Here is a 26,724-nt window from a genome sequence, read left to right on the forward strand (position 1 = left end):
ACCCGTGCCCCCTGCATCGGCAGGTGGACTCTCAACCACTGCGCCACCAGGGAAGCCCTGAAAGCATCTTTCTATTTCTCATACTTTTCAGACATTTGAGACTGTCATTATAGCAGAACTCACTGGAAAAAAGTACTCTGCAATATAGAAATGTATTAAAATTTAAACATGATTATTCTACCAATAAATTGAATAACAATTACAGGTTTCAATCATGCTTTGAAATTCTAATAAGCTAGTTTTGTATTTCACAAGATTTAATCCTAATATCAGTAAAACACAATTGTATTTATTCAGTACAACTCTTTTTGATAGTTTCTGTTGTTTATAAGCGAAGTTTCTGTTTTTGATAATTTCTGTTGTTTTCTAAAGGTAGAAATCTGTGGTATCCAATTTGACGAAATTATTTTTTATATAAACATTTGTAAAAAGACCACAAGTTCCTTTGGAAAGGTACTTGGATGCATATGGGTCTTTAAGAGATAGGTCTCAATCCTTCCTGTTGACCCACTGTGTTCCCAATACTAGTCACTTAGAAAAGAAAATGTACATGTGCATTCCACCCAATCTCCTTATTTATGTTTTACAGTAGAAAATCTGGAGTGTGACTATGGCTTTATGCTTTAGCAAAGCAGCAGATTTGTCATATTTTTTATTTTACTAAAGTTTTATGTGAATAATATTCTTTATGCCAATACCTCCCCTGCCTTTTAATAGTTGCATTCAGCTTCTGGTAGTGTTATACTACAAAGTCACAATGTCAGAGCTAGGGCATATTTTGTTTGCCAGGCACTATTTGCTAGTGGAAAGCTTGATTTCTTAGCATGGTCCATATGACTTTGTCCACTTACAATTATGTAGCATCATAGAGATTTGTCAAGGGTTTCATTACTTCCATTTGACTGATTCACTCCACTGCCCTTTTAATTTAAAAAGTGAAAAGGTAGAAAGACTGAGTTGTTGTCAGGCCAGTTTACTTTAACAGTATTAAGCCTACCTTCTGCTTTCTTTATAGCTACCTATCCCCTCACTTATTTGTCTTTCCCTCTAGAATTAAGTATTAATTTATATAGAAGAGATAGATAATTTATTGTAAGTTTTTTTAAATTGAAGTATAGTTGATTTACAATATTGTGTTAGTTGATAGTTTCTTTTTCACCTGATCCTGAACAGGTGAAGAATAAATAGTATGATTTTGAACACTTTCTTGTGGTTCTAAGGATTTGTGCTACAAAATATTAAGTATTCTGTCTCTCAACTATAAAGTCACAGAATTGGTTGTTTCTTTAGGTAAAACACAGATCCAGAAAATGGTAGGTAGCGTATGACCTTGGAATATATTCAAATTCACAAAACAGTTAATTTTCCATATTTAAAGCATTTTATTAAAGTTTTATATGCATAATATTCTTTGTGCCAATGCCAGGAGAGATCAGAGCTTTCTACATATTAGTTCTGAAAACTGTTTAGTCTTTAAAAGTAGGGGCAGTGGGACTTCCCTGGTGGCGCAGTGGTTAAGAGTCTGCCTGCCGATGCAGGGGACACTGGTTCGTGCCCTGGTCCGGGAAGATCCCACATGCCGCGGAGCAGCTGGGCCCGTGAGCCATGGCTGCTGAGCCTGCGCATCTGGAGCCTGTGCTCCGCAACGGGAGAGACCACCACAGTGAGAGGTCCGCATACCGCAAAAAAGAAAAAAAAAAGTAGGGGCAGTGGAATTCTAAAAAAAGAGTTGCCCATAGAAATGGTCTTAACAAAATATCATTATGAGTTAATGAAATCGATAGGGTATATATTTCATTTGTTTTTCAAAATTGCGGTTCTTTGCAGGAGAAGTGCAATGAAAATTCTAAAGCCCAAGCAGTGATGAATCAAGGCCAATCAGAGAGGAACCAACATCAATCGGAAGGATCTCAAGGCCAATCAGAAGAAAATCAACACTATTCAGAGAGATCTCAAGGCCACTCAAAGAGATCTCATGGCCAAGCAGAGAGATCTCATCGTCAATCAGAAAGATCTCGTGGCCAAAAAGAGAGATCTCATCGTCAATCAGAAAGATCTCATGGTCAATCAGAGAGATCTCATCGTCAATCAGAAAGATCTCGTGGCCAAGCAGAGAGATCTCATCGTCAATCAGAAAGATCTCATGGTCAATCAGAGAGATCTCATGGCCAATCAGAGAGATCTCATGGCCAAGCAGAGAGATCTCATGGCCAATCAGAGAGATCTCATCGTCAATCAGAAAGATCTCATGGCCAATCAGAGAGATCTCATCGTCAATCAGAAAGATCTCATGGCCAAGCAGAGAGATCTCATCATCAATCAGAAAGATCTCGTGGCCAAGCAGAGAGATCTCATCATCAATCAGAAAGATCTCATGGCCAAGCAGAGAGATCTCATCATCAATCAGAAAGATCTCGTGGCCAAGCAGAGAGATCTCATCGTCAATCAGAAAGATCTCGTGGCCAAGCAGAGAGATCTCATCATCAATCAGAAAGAGCTCATGGCCGATCAGAGAGATTTCATGGTCAATCAAAGAGATATCATGGCCAATTAAAGAGATCTCGTAGCTATACAGAAAGATCTCATGACCAGTTGGAGAGATCGCATGACCGCTCTGAGAGATTCCACAGTCACTCCGAGAGATCTCATGGCCATTCAAAGATATCTAACGTCTTATCAGGGAAATCCTATGGCCAAACAGGGAGATTTCATGGTCAATCGGAGAGATCTCATGACCAATCAGGGAGATATAAAAGATACTCATCAGTAGAAATTGAGTGTGAATTTAACAGGTAGAAACATAATGAGTACTTAACTATTAATGTGTTGAGTGATATGGAAATGTAAAGGCATGCTTTATATATCTATATTTTAATGGCTAAATATGTATTTGTTGAAACAGAATTGAACCGGGACAAAGATATTAATAGAATAGAGGTGATGTATTCATGGCATCAATATTCTTTCAGCTTACTGATGCCCTCTAGCTATCATCCAGTTTCCTAATTACCCTAATTAAGTTGTTCCATCTAGGTCAGCTTCCCTGGAAGAGCTCCAATGTACTCAATCTTTCCTACGGAGCCTTTCCCACAATCAAAATATATTGACTCAGTGTCCCATTCTCTTTGAACCTTCCAACCTGCTAGGCTAGCTAATCTAACAATGAACTATACTAAATTGATAATATATAATCTCTGATAATGAATTCCTCTGTTTCCCTCCTCTACCTCCTTTCTAAAGAGTCTTCAGGGAGCCCTCAGCAGACAAATAATAGGTGTATCTTCGGGCAGCTGAACTTTTCTGCTTTCCACAAATCAGAACATAGGAGAGGTCTAGCTTATGCATAGTTGCAACCCTAACCTAAATATATTTTGAATATTGTATATATTCATTATTGCCTTATAAAACTGTTAGGCTAGGTCTGTCCGCCCTAACAAAAGAACCAGAGAAATTTAATAGTATTGCAGATTGTTTGAGTTTTAAAAACCTCAAGACATTTTTATTGTAATTGGCTAGGTAATTGAGTAAAAACATTATTTTTAATTTAAATTTCTCAGTGATTGCCTTCATTTTGCATTGCCTATAAATGTCTAGTCAAATACTTTAGCTCATATTAACTGCATAGAGTTGCAGTTTTCAGCTAAAAAAATTATTTCCAAAATGTATATGTGTGTTATTGTGTATATAGACAATGTCTGATGTAGGCACCATTTTAATGCTAAAGGCCCCACCCTGCAGTATACAAACAGTTTCCTATTAAAAAATTAACATATGTTTAACACTGATGATAAGCAATTATTTCTACATTTATCAGGGATTTTCTTGTTTTGTTTCATTTTACACGTCCATTTTTGTTTGTCAAGTGGTATAACACTTCCACTAAGGCACTGAAATTCCACTTACTGTTTTCCAATGACATATTCTGTCATTTTACAAGTGCATTTTAAAATATAATGAACAATTCTGTTCAGCTTTTTCTCCTTTATCTTCTATTATTATAACTTTTTTTGTATCCTTAGCGCAAGTAAGTAATTCTTGCTTGGTTAAAGTTATCAAATGTAGAACTCTTACTAAAGAACACATAAAGTACAGAAAATTAATATACTTTGATAATTGATCCCTTGGAGATTAATTCTTCTACTCCATAACTTTCCATTTTAATATATATATATATATATATATATATATATATATATATGTTATATATGTTGACCAGTTAGGCTTAATAATATCCTTAAGACCTGCAGTTGGCTTATGCACCACTCAGGCTAGCTTCACCAGAAGACAAAGACAAACCAGAAATGCTAAACTTCTGCCTTAATTTTTAAGGTATTTCTACCTTAAAAAAAAAAAAAAAAAAGGTCACCAATGTAGAAGCCCAATGTGGTCTGAACAAAAGACAGGTAACTAGGCAAGCATCTGGAATAAAATATGGTAGCATATTCAGAATATTATTTATTTATGGGGACTTACAATGACTTTTTTCAATTTTGAAAAACCAGTATGATTCTTTAAAATTTTAAAGAGGATTTATTATTGGAAACAAGGTGTGAATTTGTATTTTTAACGCCCCCAAGATACCTGATAACAATTTCAGCTTTTGCTCCTTTTTCCTGATTTGGTAATTATATCCACAGTCAGATATCTTCCTTGGCTAGAGTAATATGTAAATAGTAAAGCTTAACAAAATAAAAACTTCTTTGTAACCTCCGCTAAGTAGCTTACAAGAAATGAGTGGCAAAATCTGTATATCTTTGCATTAGCTGGGCTGTCTACCTGATGAAAGCTTTTCTAAACACAGAAAATAGCTTCAGAGGAAATGAGGTGCTTAGTTTTGGAGGGCTTGCCGTTTAAACTCCAATTATAGAGTGATAACTGATGTATCTCATTACCACTACATCATTCCAAGTAATTCTTGAAGTAAATTCAAATCTGATTATAATCAACAAATCAGATCTTTGGATCTTTCAAAATAAATGATTGTTTTTTAAAGTATCACCATTTATGATTCATATCAGGACTTTTGCCAAGAAAAAGAGGAGTGAATACTTGCAGAAACAGATGCAGCAAAGAAATGATGCAATGAACATGAGTCAAAGTGTAAGTATCAGCATTTTCAAATTTATAGCAGAGAAACTGTGATTTTACAGATTTTCATTTGAATAGGCTTTCTTCCTGCGTCTTTGTTGGCATCTACTTATATTGATGATTAATATATTTCAAAACCTGTTTACCAACATCAAATGTAGGAAGAAGCCACATATGTCATACATGTCTTCATGAGTCAAGTGTTTCCAGCCTTTTGGATAATTGCTTGCACAAAAAAGTTTCCTGCTCCTCCTCCATTACCCCCCATCCTACCTTATATTATTTAGCTTCTAAGTGGGCACTAGACAAAAGTGAGAAAGAATGATACAAATAAAACTTATTTGTAGCACGTACTTAATATTTTAAACAATCTTTTACAACCGTTGAATCCTCAGGACATTGTCTTTATTTTACTATTTATTTACTGAAGATCTATGAACAGCAATTACAAGAAATGAAGTAAATAGTATATTGAGCAAGCCAATTAAGTCCATTTTGCTGGAAACTTCCATCTTTAATACAGAACATGTGTGTTTGACATAAGTGTTTAGATGAAATTGAGTAGATGTAGCTCCTACATGAAACACCTAATATTTATCCCTACACATGACACTCTGGTATTTCTTCCAATACTTCTACCTGCAGGAAAAGACAGGCTAGCTTAAATAGTAATGTGATATACTGTAAAGAGGTCTAGTCTGGGTTTCAGAGAGTTGGCTTCCCTGCCTGGCTAATCCACTTACTAGCTGTGTGTATAACCATGAGCAAGTCACCTCCACTGCTGTAAATCTTAGTTTTGTTGCCCTGTAAATGAGATTAGAATGAAAGATATCTATGAGATGGTTAAAGAAATCTAAGTATTATGGTCTAGTAGTTAATGACAGGGGCTTTGGATTCACACTTGGATAGAATCATGTTTCTACCACTTAATTTCATATTTAATCAATTCTAAGACATGCTTTTTTTTCAGTTTTCAATATCTCTGAAATCAGGAAATGCCTTGCATTTAATGGTATAGTTAAACTGAAAACTTAAAATCTTTTTAGTGGTACATAAAATAACAGTACATGTTACAATCATGGTATCTTAGATTTGATGAAACATGGTAGCTGAGGAACCTTGGGCAAGTTCCTTTGAGCCTGCCGCTGCAGGCTCGACCCGCACTCCATACCCCTCCCTCCCCCCAGCCTGAGTGAGCCAGAGCCCCCGAAGCAGCTGCTCCTTTAACCCCGTCCTGTCTGAGCGGAAAAACAGATGCCCTCTGGCGACCTACACGCAGAGGCGGGGCCAAATCCAAAGCTGAGCCCCTGGGAGCTGTGAGAACAAAGAAGAGAAAGGGAAATCTTTCCCAGCAGCCTGAGAAGCAGCGAATTAAAGCTCCACAATCAACTTGATGTACCCTGCATCTGTGGAATACATGAATAGACAACGAATCAACCCAAATTGAGGAGGTGGACTTTGAGAGCAAGATTTTTTTCCCCTTTTTCCTCTTTTCGTGAGTGTGTATGTGTATGCTTCTGTGTGAGATTTTGTCTGTATAGCTTTGCTTCTACCATTTGTCCTAAGGTTCTATCCGTCCGTTTTTTTTTTTGCTTTTTTTAAAAAATTTTTTGTTTTCTTAATAATTATTTTTTAATTTAATAACTTTATTATATTTTACTCTGTTTCATTTTACTTTATCTTCCTTCTTTCTTTTTTCCTTCCTTCCCTCCTTCCTTCCTTCCTTCCTCCCTCCCACCATCCCTCCCTCCCTCCCTCCCTCCTTCCTTTCTTTCTTTCTTTCCTTCTTTTCTTCTTTCTTTCTTCCTTCCTTCCTTCCATTCTTTCTTTCCTTCTTTCTTTCTTTCTTTCCTTCGTCCTACTTCTACAAATTCTTTCTCTCTACTTTTTTGCCCTTTTATTCTGAGCCGTGTGGAGGAAAGGCTCTTGGTGCTGCAGCTAGGAGTCAGTGCTGTGCCTCTGAGGTGGGAGAGCCAACTTCAGGACACTGGTCTACAAGAGACCTCCAAGCTCCACATAATATTAAATGGTGAAAATCTCCCAGAGATCTCCATCTCAACACCAGCATCCAGCTTCACTCAATGACCAGCAAGCTGCAATGCTGGACATCCTATGCCAAACAACTAGCAAAACAGGAACACAACCCCACGCATTAGCAGAGAGGCTGTCTAAAATCGTAATAAGTCCACAGACACCCCAAAACACACCACCAGACATGGACCTGCCCACCACAGAGACAAGATCCAGCTTCATCCACCAGAACAGAGGCACTAGTCCCCTCCACAAGGAAGCCTACACAACCCACTGAACCAACCTTACCCACTGGGGACAGACATCAAAAACAACGGGAACTACGAACCTGCAGCCTGCAAAAAGGAGACCCCAAACACAGGAAGATAAGCAAAATGAGAAGACAGAAAAACACACCGCAGATGAAGGAGCAAGATAAAAACCCACCAGACCTAACAAATGAAGAGGAAATAGGCAGTCTACCTGAAAAAGAATTCAGAATAATGATAGTAAAGATGATCCAAAATCTTGGAAATAGAATAGACAAAATGCAAGAAACATTTAACAAGGACCTAGAAGAACTAAAGATGAAACAAACAACGATGAACAGCACAATAAATGAAATGAAAAATACTCTAGAATGGGATCAATAGCAGAATAATTGAAGCAGAAGAACAGATAAGTGACCTGGAAGATAAAATAGTGGAAATAACTACTGCAGAGCAGAATAAAGAAAAAAGAATGAAAAGAATTGAGGACAGTCTCAGAGACCTCTGGGACAATATCAAACGCACCAACATCCGAATTATGGGTGTTCCAGAAGAAGAAGAGAAAAAGAAAGGGACTGAGAAAATATTTGAAGAGATTAGAGTCGAAAACTTCCCTAATATGGGAAAGGAAAGAGTTAATCAAGTCCCAGAAGCACAGAGAGTCCCATACAGGATAAATCCAAGGAGAAATACACCAAGACACATATTAATCAAACTGTCAAAAATTAAATACAGAGAAAGCATATTAAAAGCAGCAAAGGAAAAACAACAAATAACACACAAGGGAATCCCCATAAGGTTAACAGCTGATCTCTCAGCAGAAACTCTACAAGCCAGAAGGGAGTGGCAGGACATACTGAAAGTGATGAAGGAGAAAAACCTGCAACCAAGATTACTCTACCCAGCAAGGATCTCATTCAGATTTGATGGAGAAATTAAAACCTTTACAGACAAGCAAAAGCTGAGAGAGTTCAGCACCACCAAACCAGCTTTACAACAAATGCTAAAGGAACTTCTCTAGACAAAAACACAAGAGAAGGAAAAGTCCTATAATAACGAACCCAAAACAATTTAGAAAATGGGAATAGGAACATACATATCGATAATTACCTTAAATGTAAATGGACTAAATGCTCCCACCAAAAGACACAGATTGGCTGAATGGATACAAAAACAAGACCCATATATATGCTGTCTACAAGAGACCCACTTCAGACCTAGAGACACATACAGACTGAAAGTAAGGGGATGGAAAAAGATATTCCATGCAAATGGAAACCAAAAGAAAGCTGGAGTAGCAATTCTCATATCAGACAAAATAGACTTTAAAATAAGGACTATCAGAAGAGACAAAGAAGGACACTACATAATGATTAAGGGATCGATCCAAGAAGAAGATATAACAATTGTAAATATTTATGCACCCAACATAGGAGCACCTCAATACATAAGGCAAAAACTAGCAGCCATAAAAGGGGAAATCGACAGTAACACATTCATAGTAGGGGACTTTAACACCCCACTTTCACCAATGGACAGATCATCCAAAATGAAAATAAATAAGGAAACACAAGCTTTAAATGATACATTAAACAAGATGGACTTAATTGATATTTATAGGACACTCCATCCAAAAACAACAGAATACACATTTTTCTCAAGTGCTCATGGAACATTCTCCAGGATAGATCATATCTTGGGTCACAAATCAAGCCTTGGTAAATTTAAGAAAATTGAAATTGTATCAAGTATCTTTTCCGACCACAACGCCATGAGACTAGATATCAATTATAGGAAAAGATCTGTAAAAAATACAAACACATGGAGGCTAAACAATACACTACTTAATAACGAAGTGATCACTGAAGAAATCAAAGAGGAAATTAAAAAATACCTAGAAACAAATGACAATGGAGATACAACGACCCAAAACCTATGGGATGCAGCAAAAGCAGTTCTAAGAGGGAAGTTTATAGCAATACAAGCCCACCTTAAGAAGCAGGAAACATCTCGAATAAACAACCTAACCTTGCACCTCAAGCAATTAGAGAAAGAAGAACAAAAAAACCCCAGAGTTAGCAGAAGGAAAGAAATCATAAAAATCAGATCAGAAATAAATGAAAAAGAAATGAAGGAAACAATAGCAAAGATCAATAAAACTAAAAGCTGGTGTTCTTTGAGAAGATAAATAAAATTGATAAAACATTAGCCAGACTCATCAAAAAAATAAAGGGAGAAGACTCAAATCAATAGAATTAGAAATGAAAAAGAAGTAACAACTGACACTGCAGCAATACAAAAGATCATGAGAGATTACTACAAGCAACTCTATGCCAATAAAATGGACAACCTGGAAGAAATGGACAAATTCTTAGAAAGGCACAACCTGCCAAGACTGAATCAGGAAGAAATAGAAAATATGAACAGACCAATCACAAGCACTGAAATTGAAACTGTGATTAAAAATCTTCCAACAAACAAAAGCCCAGGACCAGATGGCTTCACAGGCAAATTCTATCAAACATTTAGAGAAGAGCTAACACCTACCCTTCTCAAACTCTTCCAAACTATAGCAGAGGGAGGAACACTCCCAAATTCATTCTACGAGGCCACCATCACCTTGATACCAAAACCAGACAAGGATGTCACAAAGAAAGAAAACTACAGGCCAATATCACTGATGAACATAGATGCAAAAATCCTCAACAAAATACTAGCAAAGAGAATCCAACAGCACATTAAAAGGATCATACACCATGATCACATGGGGTTTATTCCAGGAATGCAAGGATTCTTCAACATACGCAAATCAATCAACGTGATAAACCATATTAACAAATTTAAGGAGAAAAACCATATGATCATCTCAATAGATGCAGAGAAAGCTTTTGACAAAATTCAACACCCACTTATGATAAAAACCCTGCAGAAAGTAGGCATAGAGGGAATTTTCCTCAACATAATAAAGGTCATATATGACAAAGGCACAGTCAACATCATCCTCAACTGTGAAAAACTGAAAGCATTTCCACTAAGATCAGGAACAAGACAAGGTTGCCCACTCTCACCCCTCTTATTTAACATAGTTTTGGAAGTTTTAGCCAAAGCAATCAAAGAAGAAAAGGAAATAAACGGAATCCAAATCAGAAAAGAAGAAGTAAAGCTGTCACTGTTTGCAGATGACATGATACTATACATAGAGAATCCTGAAGATGCTACCAGAAAACTACTAGAGCTAATCAATGAATTTGGTAAAGTAGCAGGATACAAAATTAATGCACAGAAATCTGTGGCATTCCTATACACTAATGATGAAATATCTGAAAGTGAAATCAAGAAAACACTCCCATTTACCACTGCAACAAAAAGAATAAAATATCTAGGAATAAACCTACCTAAGGAAACAAAAGACCTGTATGCAGAAAATTATAAGACACTGATGAAAGAAATTAAAGATGATACCAATAGATGGAGAGATATACCATGCTCTTGGATTGGAAGAATCAGCATTGTGAAAATGACTCTACTACCCAAAGCAATCTACTGATTCAATGCAATCCCTATCAAACTACCACTGGCATTTTTCACAGAACTAGAACAAAAAATTTCACAATTTGTATGGAAACACAAAAGACCCCGAATAGCCAAAGCAATCTTGAGAACAAAAAATGGAGCTGGAGGAATCAGGCTGCCTGACTTCAGACTATACTACAAAGCTACAGTAATCAAGACAGTATGGTACTGGCACAAAAACAGAAAGATAGATCAATGGAATAGGATAGAAAGCCCAGAGATAAACCCATGCACATATGGTCACCTTATCTTTGATAAAGGTGGCAGGAATATACAGTGGAGAAAGGACAGCCTCTTCAATAAGTGGTGCTGGGAAAATTGGACAGGTACATGTAAAAGTATGAGATTAGATCACTCCCTAACACCATACACAAAAATAAGCTCAAAATGGATTAAAGACCTAAATGTAAGGCCAGAAACTATCAAACTCTTAGAGGAAAACATAGGCAGAACACTCTATGACATAAATCACAGCAAGATCCTTCTTGACCCATCTCCTAGAGTAATGGAGATAAAAACAAAAATAAACAAATGGGACCTAATGAAACTTCAAAGCTTTTGCACAGCAAAGGAAACCATAAACAAGACCAAAAGACAGCCCTCAGAATGGGAGAAAATATTTGCAAATGAATCAACTGACAAAGGATTAATCTCTAAAATTTACAGGCAGCTCATGCAGCTCAATAACAAAAAAATAAACAACCCAATCCAAAAATGGGCAGAAGACCTAAATAGACATTTCTCCAAAGAAGATATACAGACTGCCAACAAACACATGAAAGAATGCTCAACATCATTAATCATTAGAGAAATGCAAATCAAAACTACAATGAGATATCATCTCACACCAGTCAGAATGGCCATCATCAAAAAATCTAGAAACAATAAATGCTGGAGAGGGTGTGGAGAAAAGGGAACACTCTTGCACTGCTGGTGGGAATGTGAATTGGTTCAGCCACTATGGAGAACAGTATGGAGGTTCCTTAAAAAACTACAAATAGAACTACCATATGACCCAGCAATCCCACTACTAGGTATATACCCTGAGGAAACCAGAATTCAGAAAGAGTCATGTACCAAAATGTTCATTGCAGCTCTATTTACAATAGCCCGGAGATGGAAACAACCTAAGTACCCATCCTCGGATGAATGTCTAAAGGAGATGTGGCACATATATACAATGGAATATTACTCAGCCATAAAAAGAAATGAAATTGAGCTGTTTGTAATGAGGTGGATAGACCTAGAGTCTGTCATGCAGAGTGAAGTAAGTCAGAATGAGAAAGGCAAATACTGTATGCTAACTCATATATATGGACTTTAAGAAAAAAAAGTGTCCTGAAGAACCTCGGGGTAAGACAGGAATAAAGACACAGACCTACTAGAGAATGGACTTGAGGATAAGGGGAGGGGGAATGGTGAGCTGTGACAAAGCGAGAGAGTGGCATGGACATATATACACTACCAAACGTAAGGTAGATAGCTAGTGGGAAGCAGCCGCATAGCACAGGGAGACCAGCTCGGTGCTTTGTGACTGCCTGGAGGGGTGGGAGAGGGAGGGTGGGAGGGAGGGAGACGCAAGAGGGAAGAGAGATGGGAACATATGTATATGTATAACTGATTCACTTTGTTATAAAGCAGAAACTAACACACCATTGTAAAGCAATTATACCCCAATAAAGATGTTAAAAAAAAGAATATAACAAATTTATTACTTTCTTGTCAAATTCAATGGCCTTTTCTCAGTCCCCTTCTTCCTCTAGTTCTTTGTAGTATTTCATTTATTCATTTGGCAGTTATTGAGCTCATTATTTGCCAGGTATATGCTATATGCTTGAAAAAGAATCTTTACTAAGAAAGTAAGCAAGAAAGAAAGGAAGGGGGAGAGAGAGAGAGAGAGAGAGAGAGAGAGAGGAGCATAGTATAAATACTTAGAGGTATGCCCAAGGTACTATGGCAGCATGGGGGAGAGAATCCCAAACCAGCTAGGGAAGTCAAGGAACATCGTAGAGGAGATAGTGTTTGAGTTGAGTCCTAGAGGCTGAGTAGGAGTAAGCAAAGCAGAAAAGGTGGAAAAGGCATTCCAGTCAGAGGAAACATCATATGTAAAGGTATAGGAGTGAAAGAAAGCATGGCATATTTTGTAAACTGCAATTAGCTTAGTTTGGCCAGACTGCAGTGGCTTTTAAACTGTTTACTTCAGAGTTCTAGGGGTTGTGAAGAGGTGCCTCAGGAGCCAAAGAAGGCAGTTTTGCTTTTCAGTATTTTACATATTGGGATACCAAGTAAGATTTTGTTGGAACTAGGGATTCTTTCACTTTAAAAATTAGTTTGAAACTCGTTGAGCTCAGGTGTAGAGTGTGTGGGCAGAACTGCTGAGGGGTGAGAGTGGAGAGTTAGAGTCAGGAGCCAGATCATGGAGCATGGGCCATGCTAGAGTAGGGATTCTATACAGAGCACAATGCAGAACTACTGAGAGACTTTAAGGAAGGAAATGGCATTGACCAACTTATTTTAGAAATAATCACATTAGCTAATATCTCTCCCAGTAGTTTCCAGTTCTAATTCGTACCATTTTTTTCTGTATTTCCATGGCTCCTATTCTCACTTCTCCAACTTTGGCTTCTCTACCACCTAGTTTAAGCTCTTGGATAATCTGCCATGATTACTACTGGTTTCCATACACATTATACATCCATTCTAATGGCATTCTTATCTTTCTTAAGTTCTTGGCAAGGACCCTGTTAACTAGTGTTGCCAGTAGAGTATGGGGTAAGGGTATGTGAGGCTCTGTTTAACTCATGGAGTCATTGTCATTAGACACACATGCGTCTTGAATTCAAGGCTGCCTTCAGTAGCATGTTTACAAGTAAACATATCTGCTTCCAACATGAACACGAACTTTCTAACAAGAAAATAACAAGAAAATATTTGCTCTGTAAACATTAACTTTTAAGAATACCTCCATGTGTTATTCTGCTTTTATAATCTACTGGCTCTACAGATTTCTTGGCTGCTGTATTATTTGTAAGGCTCTTAATACCAAATCCAGCTCCAAACTGTAACTGTGGTTAGGACTTCATATAAAAACAGCTGGACCACCAAATACCAGCTATATATAACTGGATGCACTGAAACCAGTTTAGTTATGGAGTGAACTGGGCCAATTAACATTTGAATGGAATGTTTTGATTATGCTTTGGTTTTTCTCGTTGACCACACGTAGGTGTAAACTGTGTTGTCACAAAGTAATTACAGGAATAAGGGATTTAAGTTAATTATTGAAAAAAAATCCTAACTTTCACTTGAGAAGTCTGTTGGGGTAGAAGTGAGACTTTCTAAAATTAAGTTGTTAGGATAATACAGTTCTCCATCTCACTTAGCTATCTTGAGTACACTCAAGGTCACAAGTTTATTATGTAAAGATTATAAGGACACCTTGTGGATTTTATCTACAGTCATGTTTCTCCTTGATGCAGACAAGTAGTGTGGGTATCCAGGCTATATCTAGATCTTGAGAGTTTTCTTCTGGGTCACTACTAGAAGTCATTTGATCTTTCTGAATCTCTGTTTCCTTATTTGTTATGTAAGGGGGTTGGACTGCTTGATCTCTAAGGGTCCACTGTCTTTGACATTCTTGCATCTGTGAATAGGGGAGAAAAATCTGAAATTGAATGTTAGATTGAGGATCAAGCAAAAAGACTATTGTCACTGAAATGTTAGTCAATTTAAAGTATAGAAAATAAATACCTATGCTGAGTAAGGAAAGCTTTGGCATGATCGGTTTCAATCTTTCCCATTTAGATATCACTGGAAAATGAGTACATCATCTTTGAAAAATTTCGAAGACGTGAAAGGTAATTGCAGACAGACATCTGTACTACTAAATTTAATTAGTTTTAGGAGAAAAATGAATCAAAAATGAATAAATATAACTTCTAGTAGGGGCCTCTAGAATCTGATTCTGAACAATCCATAAAATTTCTGTAAACAATCCTAATGTAGAACCAGAAAATTCTGGCTCAATTTTGTCTTTACGTTTGAGATTCCCCTGCATCATTTTCCTATGGTGAGTATAAATGTCTTGATGTTGTGCCCTTTCTACTTAAGGCGTGCAAGAATTGTCACCTGGAAGAATTTGCTGCCATTCCTCATTTTCAATCTTAAGATTAAAATCCTTCTGCTCTTTAATAATAATATATATTAAGTAAATTTCAATATTCCAAATGATCTTACCTTTAATCATGGAGGACTTTGGCCACTGACTGATTATTAGCAGCATTTCTGTATCCTTTCAGAACTACAACAGGGAAGGGAAGAATGCCATTACACTCCCTTTAAAATGGGTCTAACCAAAGGCATCTGTGGAAGGGTTGAAAGAGCTGTGGACATAGAAGCAGATTAATAATAATAGCTAGCATTTACTGAGTGCCTGTTATGTGCTAGGCACTGTGCTAAGCACTTTTACATTTGTGATTTAATTTAATCCCCAACAATCCTGTGAAGTAGGTATGAACATTTCCATATTACAGATGAATAAAATAAGCTCAATAGAGTGCATTGATTTTCTTGAAGTCATACAACTAATAATATAATTCAAATTTTGAATAATACGTTCAAATTTGGTTTGTGTGGCTACAAAACCTGTGGGCTTTCTATTCTACGATACTGTCTCTCTACAAGTACAAGATGAGGTTAAATTCTTTAAAAGCCTAGAGTATTAGTTTTCTACTACTGCTTAAATAAATTACCACAAACAGCAGATTAAAGCAGCACCCATTTATTATCTCACAGTTCTATAGCTCAGATATCCAGGTATGCTTGGCTGGTTTTCTACCTAAGGTCTTACGGAGGTGAAAACAAGGTTGTGGCCCTGGCTTGCTCTCTTATGTGGAGGCTCTGGGAAAGAATCTGCTTCCAAGCTTATTCTAGTTGTTGGGGAAATTCATTTCCTTGAGGTTGTGGGAATGAGGTTTCTATTTCCTTGCTGCTGTCAGCCAGCAGCCCCTCTGCTTCTAGAGGCAGCCTGAATTCCGTTTCACGTGGGGCCTCCTCCATCTTCAAACCACCAACAGCATGTCATGTTTGGTTCACTCTTTGAATTATTCTGACTTCCTCTTTTGCCCCCTCTTTTGTTTTTGTTATGTGATTAGATTAGGCCAACCCAGATAATCTAGCATAATCTACCTAAAGTCAATTTATTAGTAATTTTATAAATTATAAGATCTCTTTTGCCAGATAAGGTATTATATTCATGCATGTGCTGTCATATTCACAGTCCTGAGAGAACTCTTTGGGGGCCATTTTTAGAATTCTGCCTACCACATCCAGAATGTTACACTTACCTGGTTTTAAAATTAAGAATGCAATATATTTTGTTCAATAAGTCAAAAAACATGTACACATTCTATGATATGCTATCCAAAAAGTAAAGAAAAGGAAAGAGAAATTATGACTAAAAGTTAATTAGGAAACCAATGTTTATTTAATTACTCAGAGCACTCTCTTTTTTTCAAATCAAACACTATTTTTGGTCCAGTTGGGTCCTAGTAGGAGCAGTATTTATAACCAGAAAAAAAAGGCAACAGTGAAAAAATACTTGACTTATTTAAGGCCACTGATCACAGCAACTTAGCTGGCACTATCAAGATAACCACATAGCATTTGGGCTTTTGTTCTCTACCTCTGATAGGATGTGACTACATGCCATGGTTTGAATGTTTGTGTCCCTCCAAAATTCATATGTGATGGTGTTAGAAGGTAGGGCCTTTAGGAGGTGAATAGGTCATAAGAGTGGAGCCAATGGGATGAGTGCTTTTATAAAAGAGACCCCCACAGAGCTCCCTTGCCCACTCCACCCTGTGAGGAGACAGCTAGAAGCTGGCAGTCTGCGATCTGGAAGAGGGCATTCATCAGAACCTGACCGTGCTGGCACCCTGATCTTGGACTTCCTAGCCTCCAGAACTGTGAGGAATAAATTTCTGTTGTTTATAACGCCCCCCGACCACCAGTCTATGTATTTTGTGATATCAGCCCCAAAAAACTAAGACATTACATGTGGTAAACATTTCCCCTTGAATTATTTAGCCATCCATTAAAAACCAAAACCAAAAATTTCTGTACAGTTTATTTACATGAACAGCTGTTATAATAATACAAAGCAGAAACCACACCCACTAGCAGCCATTCAAAGTATACAATTCAGTGGCTTTTAGTATATTAACAGAATTGTAGCACCATCACCATAATCTAATTTTAGAACATTTTCATTATCCCCAAAAGAAACTCTCTGTACCCATTAATAGTTACTCCCCCTTCACTCCCTTCCCTTTCTGCCCCCCTGCCCAAGGTAACTACTAATCCATTTTCTCTGTATATGGAGGCACTGGCTACTTTTGTTCCAAAATGCCTATAGGCATGACCGTACTTAAATAATAGTAAAACTGCTTTGGCATTTAAACAGCAGAAAACCTCATCTAGTGGTTTTGAAGTGACAATATGAAAAAGGCTAGATTAATGCCTACATGTGATCCTCTTGAATGCTATAGTCCAGATTCAGTACTTGTAATCTTAATACTATTAAAAGGAACCTTGAAGATTCTTGGATATACTTTCTTAATTTTATAGCTGGTGAAAATGACACCTAGAGACGTTAAATTGAATGGCTTAACATTACTCAGCTAATTAATGGCTGTCAAATATATTTTAATTGAAACATTATGCTTAATTGACAGACTCATGAGACGTGAGGTTAAAGCTTCATTCTTAAAGACTAAGTATGCTACAACCAAGAGTGCTCAGCACTGGACCAACGAAATACACCTGAAATGTAACTTCAGCAAAATCTGTCATCAGGTAAATATAATAGAGTTGCATGATAATGTTGTTCATGAGATGGTAAAGAATTCATGTCTCTTTTAGGTATATCCAGGGGTATCTTTTATGTATAGGAAAAAATGTGTTTAACCAGAGCCTATTTGGAGCCCCCAATACACAAGAAATTTCTTCCCTGTATTCCATCTTCGTAAAAGACACAGAGGTCAACGAAATAAGCCAACCTCAATTACTTATTTTTTAAATGAACTTCAAGTTACACATGGATTTAGCTCAATGTACTATATGTTTACGTCTGTGGTGGCCTTCAGGCTCAACATGGTTCTTGCTTGCCAAGAAGACAACCATGTTTACCAGACTACATACTAAAGCAAAATAATATACTAATGTATTTTTAGTGATTTTCACAGTGGGGGTTGAAACCAAAAGAGTTATCTGCCAGCCTTCAGTTAGCAACAGGTTAAATTAACCAGAGCATCCTATTCCATACACATTCAGATTAATTGTGTTTTGCATAAAAGTATATGACCTATAAATGAAAAATAGACCTATAAATGAAAAATGAGTAATGGATATAGCCCACTTGGGCCTCAGAGCAGTATCAGTCTGGTTTCTGATTTAGGTTTTGGGGTGGTATTGAAAAGGATATTTCTTGAAGATGGAGAAAGAAACTTAGGCTCAGTGGCAGTCTATAAAAGGATGAAACTAGAAGTTAAGTCTTGGGAGATCTTTGAGATATTTTATCTGGTTATAGACTAAATAACACCACTTGGAAATCACTTGGGCATAGGGGTACCTTCACAAGGCAGATTACCAAATTCCTGGGCATAGTTGCGGCATTTAATCTCCACTCCATAGAAGTAAACCTGACCCTCGTTCCTCTGTGGAAGCTTACCCACTTATTCTGTGGGGTAATAGTATGCTTTCTTCCATACCTCTTCAATTAAAGCTCTTTGATGCCACTGCTTAGCCTGTAAGAAGCAAGAGGTGGCCTCAGTGAGATACCATAGATCAAACTACTTCCTGCTTCCGGGATCACAGAAAAGAGCTCTGTGCCGTTTCTTCAAATTCACTCTTCCTTCTGTCACTCACAGTCTTCTCCAACCATCCCCTGTCTACTTTTAGTAACCAAGTTTCATGAGTATTTTGTAACATTGTTAACGTCCTGAGGTCATACAGCTTTTCTCTCCTTCACAGACAAGGTTTTCACTCAATGAGAGATTCTCTATGCTGAAATGGAACAAAACACCAGGAGCAGTTGTCAGTTTTGAAGACCAAAGAATTTTTTCCTCTTAAAGATTTGCTGTTAACAGATATTGTAGTGAATTTTATGCAAGAGCATACATATTTTTTCAACATTTAACTTTTTATTGCTTTTGTTGATGTATTTTTCCTTAGGTAAGCTTTGATGTGAGTAATCTGTCAAAACTAAGTGTCTACATAAAAGAAAAAATGTTTAGCTTTGTTTGCATAAAAGAACAGAAAGGTGAGCAAGAAGGAAGGTGATTTACAGTGAGAGATTTTAGGAAAACAGCTGTTTTTTCAGAATTACATGTCTTTTCGACATTAGAGAATTTCTTGCTTTGGTTTGATTTATTCTTTGAGCTCTAGAACCCACATATGACTCCTAAGTAGACTATTTTGACAGTAGAGCAAGGTAATTGATATCTTTTATAACTAAATATTCTGTGCCTCAAAAGTCAGTCAGTAAGATTAAATTCTACTCTTTGATTTTTAAAATGATAAATTCGTACCTGAGCTTATACATTTTTCTAGGAATTTATGCTTCTACTTTTGACAAGCATTTGTAAGAACTTTAAACTGTTCTACTGTCATTTTTTGTGAACGCATTAAAGTTAATAAAGTTTAAATTAAAATGTGACCTTTTTCCTGTTCATTGATGCTTGGGTCCAAAGTAATAATGATCTTGGTGCAGATTATCAAAGTGTAATTTGAACTCCATCTGTGTCCAGTTAAGCCTGTTGCTATAGTACACTGAAAAATTGGTTTATAATTATTTGGTATTTATAATTATGTTGGTGGGTTTTAGCTTAATTTCATAAAGTCTGTCTTCGTATTTAATAGTTGTGCAAGGAAATTGAAATACAGTATAGAAATACAGAAGTTGGGTTCTAATCTGGCTCACTTATAGCATTGCTTTCTGAACCAAATTAGCAGATGGTAAAGATTCTCTTACTAATGACATTATGTTGGGAAACAAAACAATCATCAGTTTGATTTAAAGTGTGTATACTTTGCTGTAGTTTTGCTGCAAATTCCTAATTTTGAATATAGAGAATGACAATGTACAACCTTTGTAATGTAATTTGTATTAAGTGATTTGGAGAAAGAATGTCTCTTCTGATCACAAAAACAATACGTGTTCATTGAAGAAATTTTAGAAAACACAAAATACCCAAAATACATGTAACAGCTGTAATATCTACCTCCATGTTTCTTTTCTTGACACTAAGATTTCTTCCACAGTAAAGCTTTCCACAGTGTCGGCCCAGTTCCCAATTGCTAGACATTTAGGCTGTTTCTAGTTTGAATTTTTATAAATGAAACTTGTGATGAGCATCCATGTACCTATATCTTTGCAATATATCCCAATTCGTTCCATATGATCATTTTCTAGAAGTAGAATTGCTAAACAAAATAGTACTTATTTAGAATGTTATACATATTGATAAATTGCTGTACAGAATATGTACAGAATAGGAAAAGGCTTGTCTTCTCATACCCTTATCAACAGAGAATATGGGCTAGATATATACTGTTTTCAGTGTCTTGCTTAATGATGAATAATAATGGGTAAAGAGAAACAGCATAAGCCAATGAACCTAGCAATGTTTTCTAAGAACCAAATGGTCTCTTTTCTATATTAAACAGCAGCTGTATAACTCACAACTCTCTCCCTCTCTACCTTGAGTAACATTGTCAGGAGGATTCTTTTTTTCTTTTTCTTTTTTTTTCCGGTACGCGGGCCTCTCACTGTTGTGGCCTCTCCCGCTGCGGAGCACAGGCTCCGGACGCGCAGGCTCAGCGGCCACGGCTCACGGGCCCAGCTGCTCCGCGGCATGTGGGATCTTCCCGGACCGGGGCATGAACCCGTGTCCCCTGCATCGGCAGGCGGACTCTCAACCACTGCGCCACCCGGGAAGACCTACCTTGAGTAACATTGAAGTACAGGAGCGTAAACAGCCAGTTTGATCAATGCTAAGAGAATAACACTCCATTCGCTATTTGTCAGTGCATGAACAAAGAAACAGGCTGACTGAATTTTCCATTTTTGCCCCATTTGGCACCAACCATAGTATTAACTTGCAGAAAGGAGGAACTTGCAAATTTTCATGCCTCACCCCAGACCTATTAAATCAGAAACTGTGGGTGTGGGCCCCAGCAATCTGTGATACCTGCTAAAGTTTCAGGTTGTACAGTATACCACTCCTTAGTGGTAACTAAAGTTCCTACTGAAGAACAGGTGAAATTATAGAGCCTACCCCCATCTCCCTCTCTCCATCTGTTTCAGTCTTTCTGCTTTTTACTTTCTACATATGTCAAACACCCTCTCTCTCTCCCCTCTACTACATGTCCACTCTAATGCTCTATCCAGCATATAATAGTAGATGTTGGAGGACCCTCTGCTGGGCTGCATCTACAGTGCTCTATTAATGCAGCCACCTTCATCTGATCTCAGGTTTCTGAGAGATGGAGCCTGGGATGTACCAACTGATTACAGTCTGTTGGTTGAGGAAGGGGGAATTATGGTAGAACTAGAAGTGGCAGAGCTGCATTTGAACCCAGATCTCTCAAGTTGCAGGGCCCATACTCTTAACCTCCTTAGCGTTCAGGTCTTTGCTACAATATTATTGTCTCTTTTGGGATGTTCTTTTGCTCCTTTGCTGACTGTGGATTCTGCCCATTCTTCAAACTGCAGCTCTGTTATGTTAAATGGGCTTAAATGAGGGAAAACACTACGAAGCTATCTATACATGATTTCACCTCTTTGTGATTTGATCCCTGGCTATGCTCTTATCTTCCTTCCTTCCAGTTTTCTTCTCCCACACACCGTTCCAGCCACACTCGCTTCCTTGTTATGCCTCTAACAGTGTAGGTATGCTCCCCCTCAGAGCATTTGCACTTGCCTTTCCATCAGCCTAAAACACTTTTCCCCCTAGAAGACTCTTCCCCCTAGACATTTGCATGGCTTCCTCCCTCTCATCATTCAGGTTTCTGTTCAAAAGTCACTTCTTCCATCATCTCAGAGGGACCTTCCATGACTACCCTACCTAAAATAACATTGCAATCACTCTGTCTCCTTATCATATTTGCTTTTTCTTCACACAATTTATCGTTATCTAACACTTAATTATACCGTCATTTGTTTATTGTCACCCTTACCTTTAAATGTAAGCACAAGGGACAGGGCAAGGACTTTCTTTTTTTTCCTCACTCCAGTGCCTAACAAAATACTTGGTATATAGAAGGTGCTAATAAATATTTGTTGAATGAAAGTCAGCGTCGTGGAAAAAAATGCATTTTGAATGAAAATCAGAATAGTGTAAAAAATGCATTAAACAAAGTTGGCAAAAATGCGTTATCATGTGTTAGAATTTGGGAACTACAGGAAATTGGTGTTTTCCTACATCCACTTTTCTAGATTTTACAAATTTTCTAAAATAATCACATTTTACCTATATCAGAAAAAATACATTCGTGGGTAAAATAATAAGTCATAAAAATGTTTAAGTTGTTTTTGGTTTGTATATCTGGTACCTGTAGTTGTGTGTGTTTTTTTGGTTGTAAATCTGGCAGAAAAATTTCCTTGCTCCAGCTGAGTGTTGCCCTCTCAACCAGCAGATGGCAGCATTCAACTTGTAGTCAAAAAATAGCCTTTCACTAACTTGCAAACCCCAGAGAAAAAGAGAGACAGAGAAAGAGAAAGGAAATAGGGGGGAGGGAGGCACCTTTACGGTTAGAGAAGTTCTGTAGTGTTTGGATACTTCAGAAAATGAACATTCGTTTGAAGCTGGAAAACATTTTATCCTTACAGCACAGTTTCCCAATTTAATTCGGACAGATGATCTTCAGGCTATTTAAACAGCTATCCTGGAGAGGAATGATGGCATAATTTTACATTTCCCAGAGTCACACTTGATAGCTGCAGTCAAGACCAGCCTTCTGTGGCAGCTGCTTTCAAAGAGTAATTTTAAGACCTCTGAACCATTACTCTCCCATCCCTGCAGCTCTAACTAATGTTCCTCAAAATTACTTCCCTTTGCCAGGTAACTGAGGTACATTAAACACTTGTCCCCTTTTAAAACTTGGTCATCCCCAGAGGAATTTGAATAGTCACAGAATTTCAATGTTACAAAGTCATAAAATCTCATTTTTTTCTTTCTTGGAGAAAGAAATCTGAGACTAAGGGCTTAAACAACTTCCCCGTGACCAGTGGCAGAGCTGAGTGAAACTAGGCCTAGGCCCCAACCTTCAGCCCAGTGTAGATTTTATGCTTGCTTGTTTGTGTTTTGCTGTATCATACTACTTCTCTTTAAGAATATATATACCAGGGCTTCCCTGGTGGCGCAGTGGTTGAGAGTCTGCCTGCCGATGCAGGGGACATGGGTTCATGCCCCCATCCAGGAGGATCCCACATGCCGCGGAGCGGCTGGGCCCGTGAGCCATGGCTGCTGAGCCTGTGCGTCCGGAGCCTGTGCTCCGCAACGGGAGAGGCCACAGCAGTGAGAGGCCCGCGTACCGCAGGGGAAAAAAAAAAGAATATATATACCAAATTATTTTCATTCTTTTCATCCTGTCTGGATCCTTCCCATCCCGTGAGATCCAGGTTAAATCTCACGCCTCTATAAAGTCTTCCCTCAATCAAATTCAGGATAGAAGTGCCCAGTGACCCAGTAACATAACTCCTGGATATCATAGTACTCTTAACTAAACACCATAAATGCTGCTATATTTTCAGTTAATATAGTTAAATACATCATTTTAAGGGAGATAAGTTTTTTCTTTTTGTTTTTGTTTTTTGTTTTTTTTAATATCTTTATTGGGGTATAATTGCTTTACAATGATGTGTTAGTTTCTGCTTTATAACAACGTGAATCAGTTATACATATACACATGTTCCCATATCTCTTCCCTCTTGTGTCTCCCTCCCTCCCACCCTCCCTATCCCACAAGGTAGATAAGTTTTAAATGGAGCAAATGTGAACTACATTTTGTGTGTAATGCATTGGTAAAAGACCTTCATTGTTTGATTTTACTTGGAACACTAATGCTTTGTACCTGTATTATGTGGCTTCCCTTGGGGCCAAATAAATGTGATGAGAAGTCAGCAGGCTTGGGTTCTGGTCATAATTTTAGTTGCTAACTAGGTATATGATTTTTGAGCTACCTTAACCCTCCCTATGAATCAGTTGGAAAATGAGGATGGTATACCTGTTGATAAACAATCTCTGTAGATTCTATTTTCTTTTCTCTGCTACCTCTGCTACTGGAAGTGATCCAGTATCACTTCCCTAGTTCAACACTTTTATCATCCTTAGCCTGTGATGCCCTTGCTCCTCAAAATATGGTCTGCAGCCAAGCAGCAGCTTGCTAGAAATGCAGAATCTTGGGCTACACTCCAAATCTACCAAAACAGAACCTGCATTTTAACAAGATCTTTAGGTACTCACATGTACATTAAAATATGAGAAGCAGTGACCTAAGCTAATTAGAGCTTTTTAGCTGGTTTCTCTGTCTCAGCTGTGGGTGGCCCTTTCCAATCCACCTCCACATTGCAACTAGGAAGATCTTTTCAGTACGCCAAGCTGGTTATATTACTCCCCTATATTAAATTCCTCCCTATTATGAAATAGGCATGTCTTGCTTGAACCACCTACAAGTTTTGTGATTTTTGACAAGTGATTCAAACTTCTCTTGGTCTCAGTTTCTCCATTCATAAAATGGCAATAAAAATGTCTAACCTCATAGGGGCCGGGTGAGGATTAACTTAGTCCATATATGCAGAAATTTTTGCAGATGAAAATGTGATGTCTGGGATTTAGTTCTGAATAGTCCATGACAGTGGGGAGGGTGTGGTGGGGATACAAATGAAACAAGACTGGAGTGGCAGATTGTGTTTTCAAAATATGGCTGCAACAATATCTCCCATCCCACATGCCCTTCTACACGTGTCCTTGATACCTCCCCACTTTAAAATGAGAGCCTAAACAAACACTCATTGAATCTTGAAAACATTATGCTAAGTGAAAGAAGCCAGACACAAAAGGCTACCAGAAAATTATACAGGAACATTCATAGTCGCATTATTCATAATAACCAAAAAGTGGGAAAAAAAACCACTCAAATGTCCATCAACTGATGAATGGATAAGCAAAATGTACGGTATACCCATACAATGGAATATTATTCAGCCATAACAAGAAATAAATAACTTGATACACCTACAAGATGGATGAATCTTGAAAACATTATGCTAAGTGAAAGAAGCCAGACACAAAAGGTCGCATGATTCCTTTATATGAACTATCCAGAATAGGTAAAACTGTAGAAACAGAAAGCAGATTGGTGGTTGCCAGAGGCAACCTTTAAGAGATTGAATCTAATTATACTTCCCTTGAATCTTAGCGCTTATGACCTTATAACTCACTGATAACCAACATGGCAGAAGTGATGCTGTGTGACTTCTAAGGTAAAGTCAGAAGAGGTCTTGTAGCTTTCACCTAGTTCTTTTTTTTTTTTTGCGGTACGCGGGCCTCTCACTGTTGTGGCCTCTCCCGTTGCGGAGCACAGGCTCCGGACGCGCAGGCTCAGCGGCCATGGCTCACGGGCCCAGCCGCTCCGCGGGATGTGGGATCTTCCCGGACCGGGGCACGAACCCGCGTCCCCGGCATCGGCAGGCGGACTCTCAACCACTGCGCCACCAGGGAAGCCGTCCCCTAGTTCTTTTGAGATTCTTGCTCGGGGAGAAACCAGCAAGAAGTCTGACTACCCTGAGATCACCATACAAGAGAGGCTACATTTACATACTCCAGTCCACATTCTAGCTCATCTCAGCCTTCCAGCCATTCCCATCAAGCCACCAAACATAGGAGTGAAGCTGTCTTGGACCCTCCAGATCAGCAAATCCACCAGTGAGTACTACTGAGTGGCCTCAGTGCTATAAAGGGCAGAATCGCCCTGCCCAAATTCCTGGCCCCCCAAATCATGGGATATAATCAAATGGGTGTTATTTTATGGCACTAGGTGTGGAGGGTAGTTTTTTATGCAGTAACAGATAACCAGAGAGACTGACATGAACTGATAATTGTTGAAGCTGGATAATGGGTACATGCAAGTTCATTATCTCATGCTATTTCATATATGTGTGAAATTTTTCATAACAAAGGGTTTTAAAAAAAATGTGTAAAGTACTCAGCTCAAAGTTAGTAGTCAATCAGTAGTAGCTATTATTGTGACTGGAAGTAGTCAACAAATGGTAGCTGTTATTGTGAACCTAAAAAAGTTCAAATTGGGTAGTATAGCATTTAGGGTCCTCTTGCTAATCTCTCTCCTGCTGACTTCTTCAAGCTCATCTCTCACCAACTCACACCCTTCACTTCACTCTCACTTGCTCTAGAAATTACCAAAATACTTATAGTTCCTATAATGTGGTGTGCTGTTTTATCTCTCCAAGCTACTGTCTATGTTGCTTTCTCTTTGGGGGGATACTTACCCATCATGGTTTCCTTATAATCTTTCAACATTCAGCTTAAGTGTAACCCCATCAGGGAAGCTTTTTCTGACATAGAAATAGAATTTGTTCCTCTTGTTGTTAGGGCACCTACTCTAAACAGACTTTTTCCAAGGCATCAGCACTAGTTTATTATGCTTATGTGTGTGCTGGTCTGTTTCCCTTTACCAGAATGTGAACTCTTTCTCACTGTGCTAT

General features: G+C 38.0%; 1 protein-coding gene across 1 annotated transcript in view; it reads left to right on the plus strand.

The window, feature by feature from the left end:
* Window positions 1-1,827: 1,827 nt before the first annotated feature.
* The window catches only part of LOC103069243 (leucine zipper protein 4-like), a gene marked incomplete at its 5' end in the record, with an annotated part of 143,185 nt that continues 118,288 nt past the window's right edge, over window positions 1,828-26,724 (plus strand). Inside the window, 5 exons of the mRNA XM_007469037.1 lie at window positions 1,828-2,193; window positions 2,324-2,483; window positions 2,714-2,766; window positions 8,843-8,854; window positions 14,745-14,797. Coding sequence (XP_007469099.1) covers window positions 1,828-2,193; window positions 2,324-2,483; window positions 2,714-2,766; window positions 8,843-8,854; window positions 14,745-14,797 — 644 coding nt within the window. The remainder of the gene's footprint in view (window positions 2,194-2,323; window positions 2,484-2,713; window positions 2,767-8,842; window positions 8,855-14,744; window positions 14,798-26,724) is intronic.

Source organism: Lipotes vexillifer, unplaced genomic scaffold, assembly GCF_000442215.2.
Source record: "Lipotes vexillifer unplaced genomic scaffold, Lipotes_vexillifer_v1.1 scaffold1340, whole genome shotgun sequence".
NCBI lineage: Eukaryota > Metazoa > Chordata > Mammalia > Artiodactyla > Lipotidae > Lipotes > Lipotes vexillifer.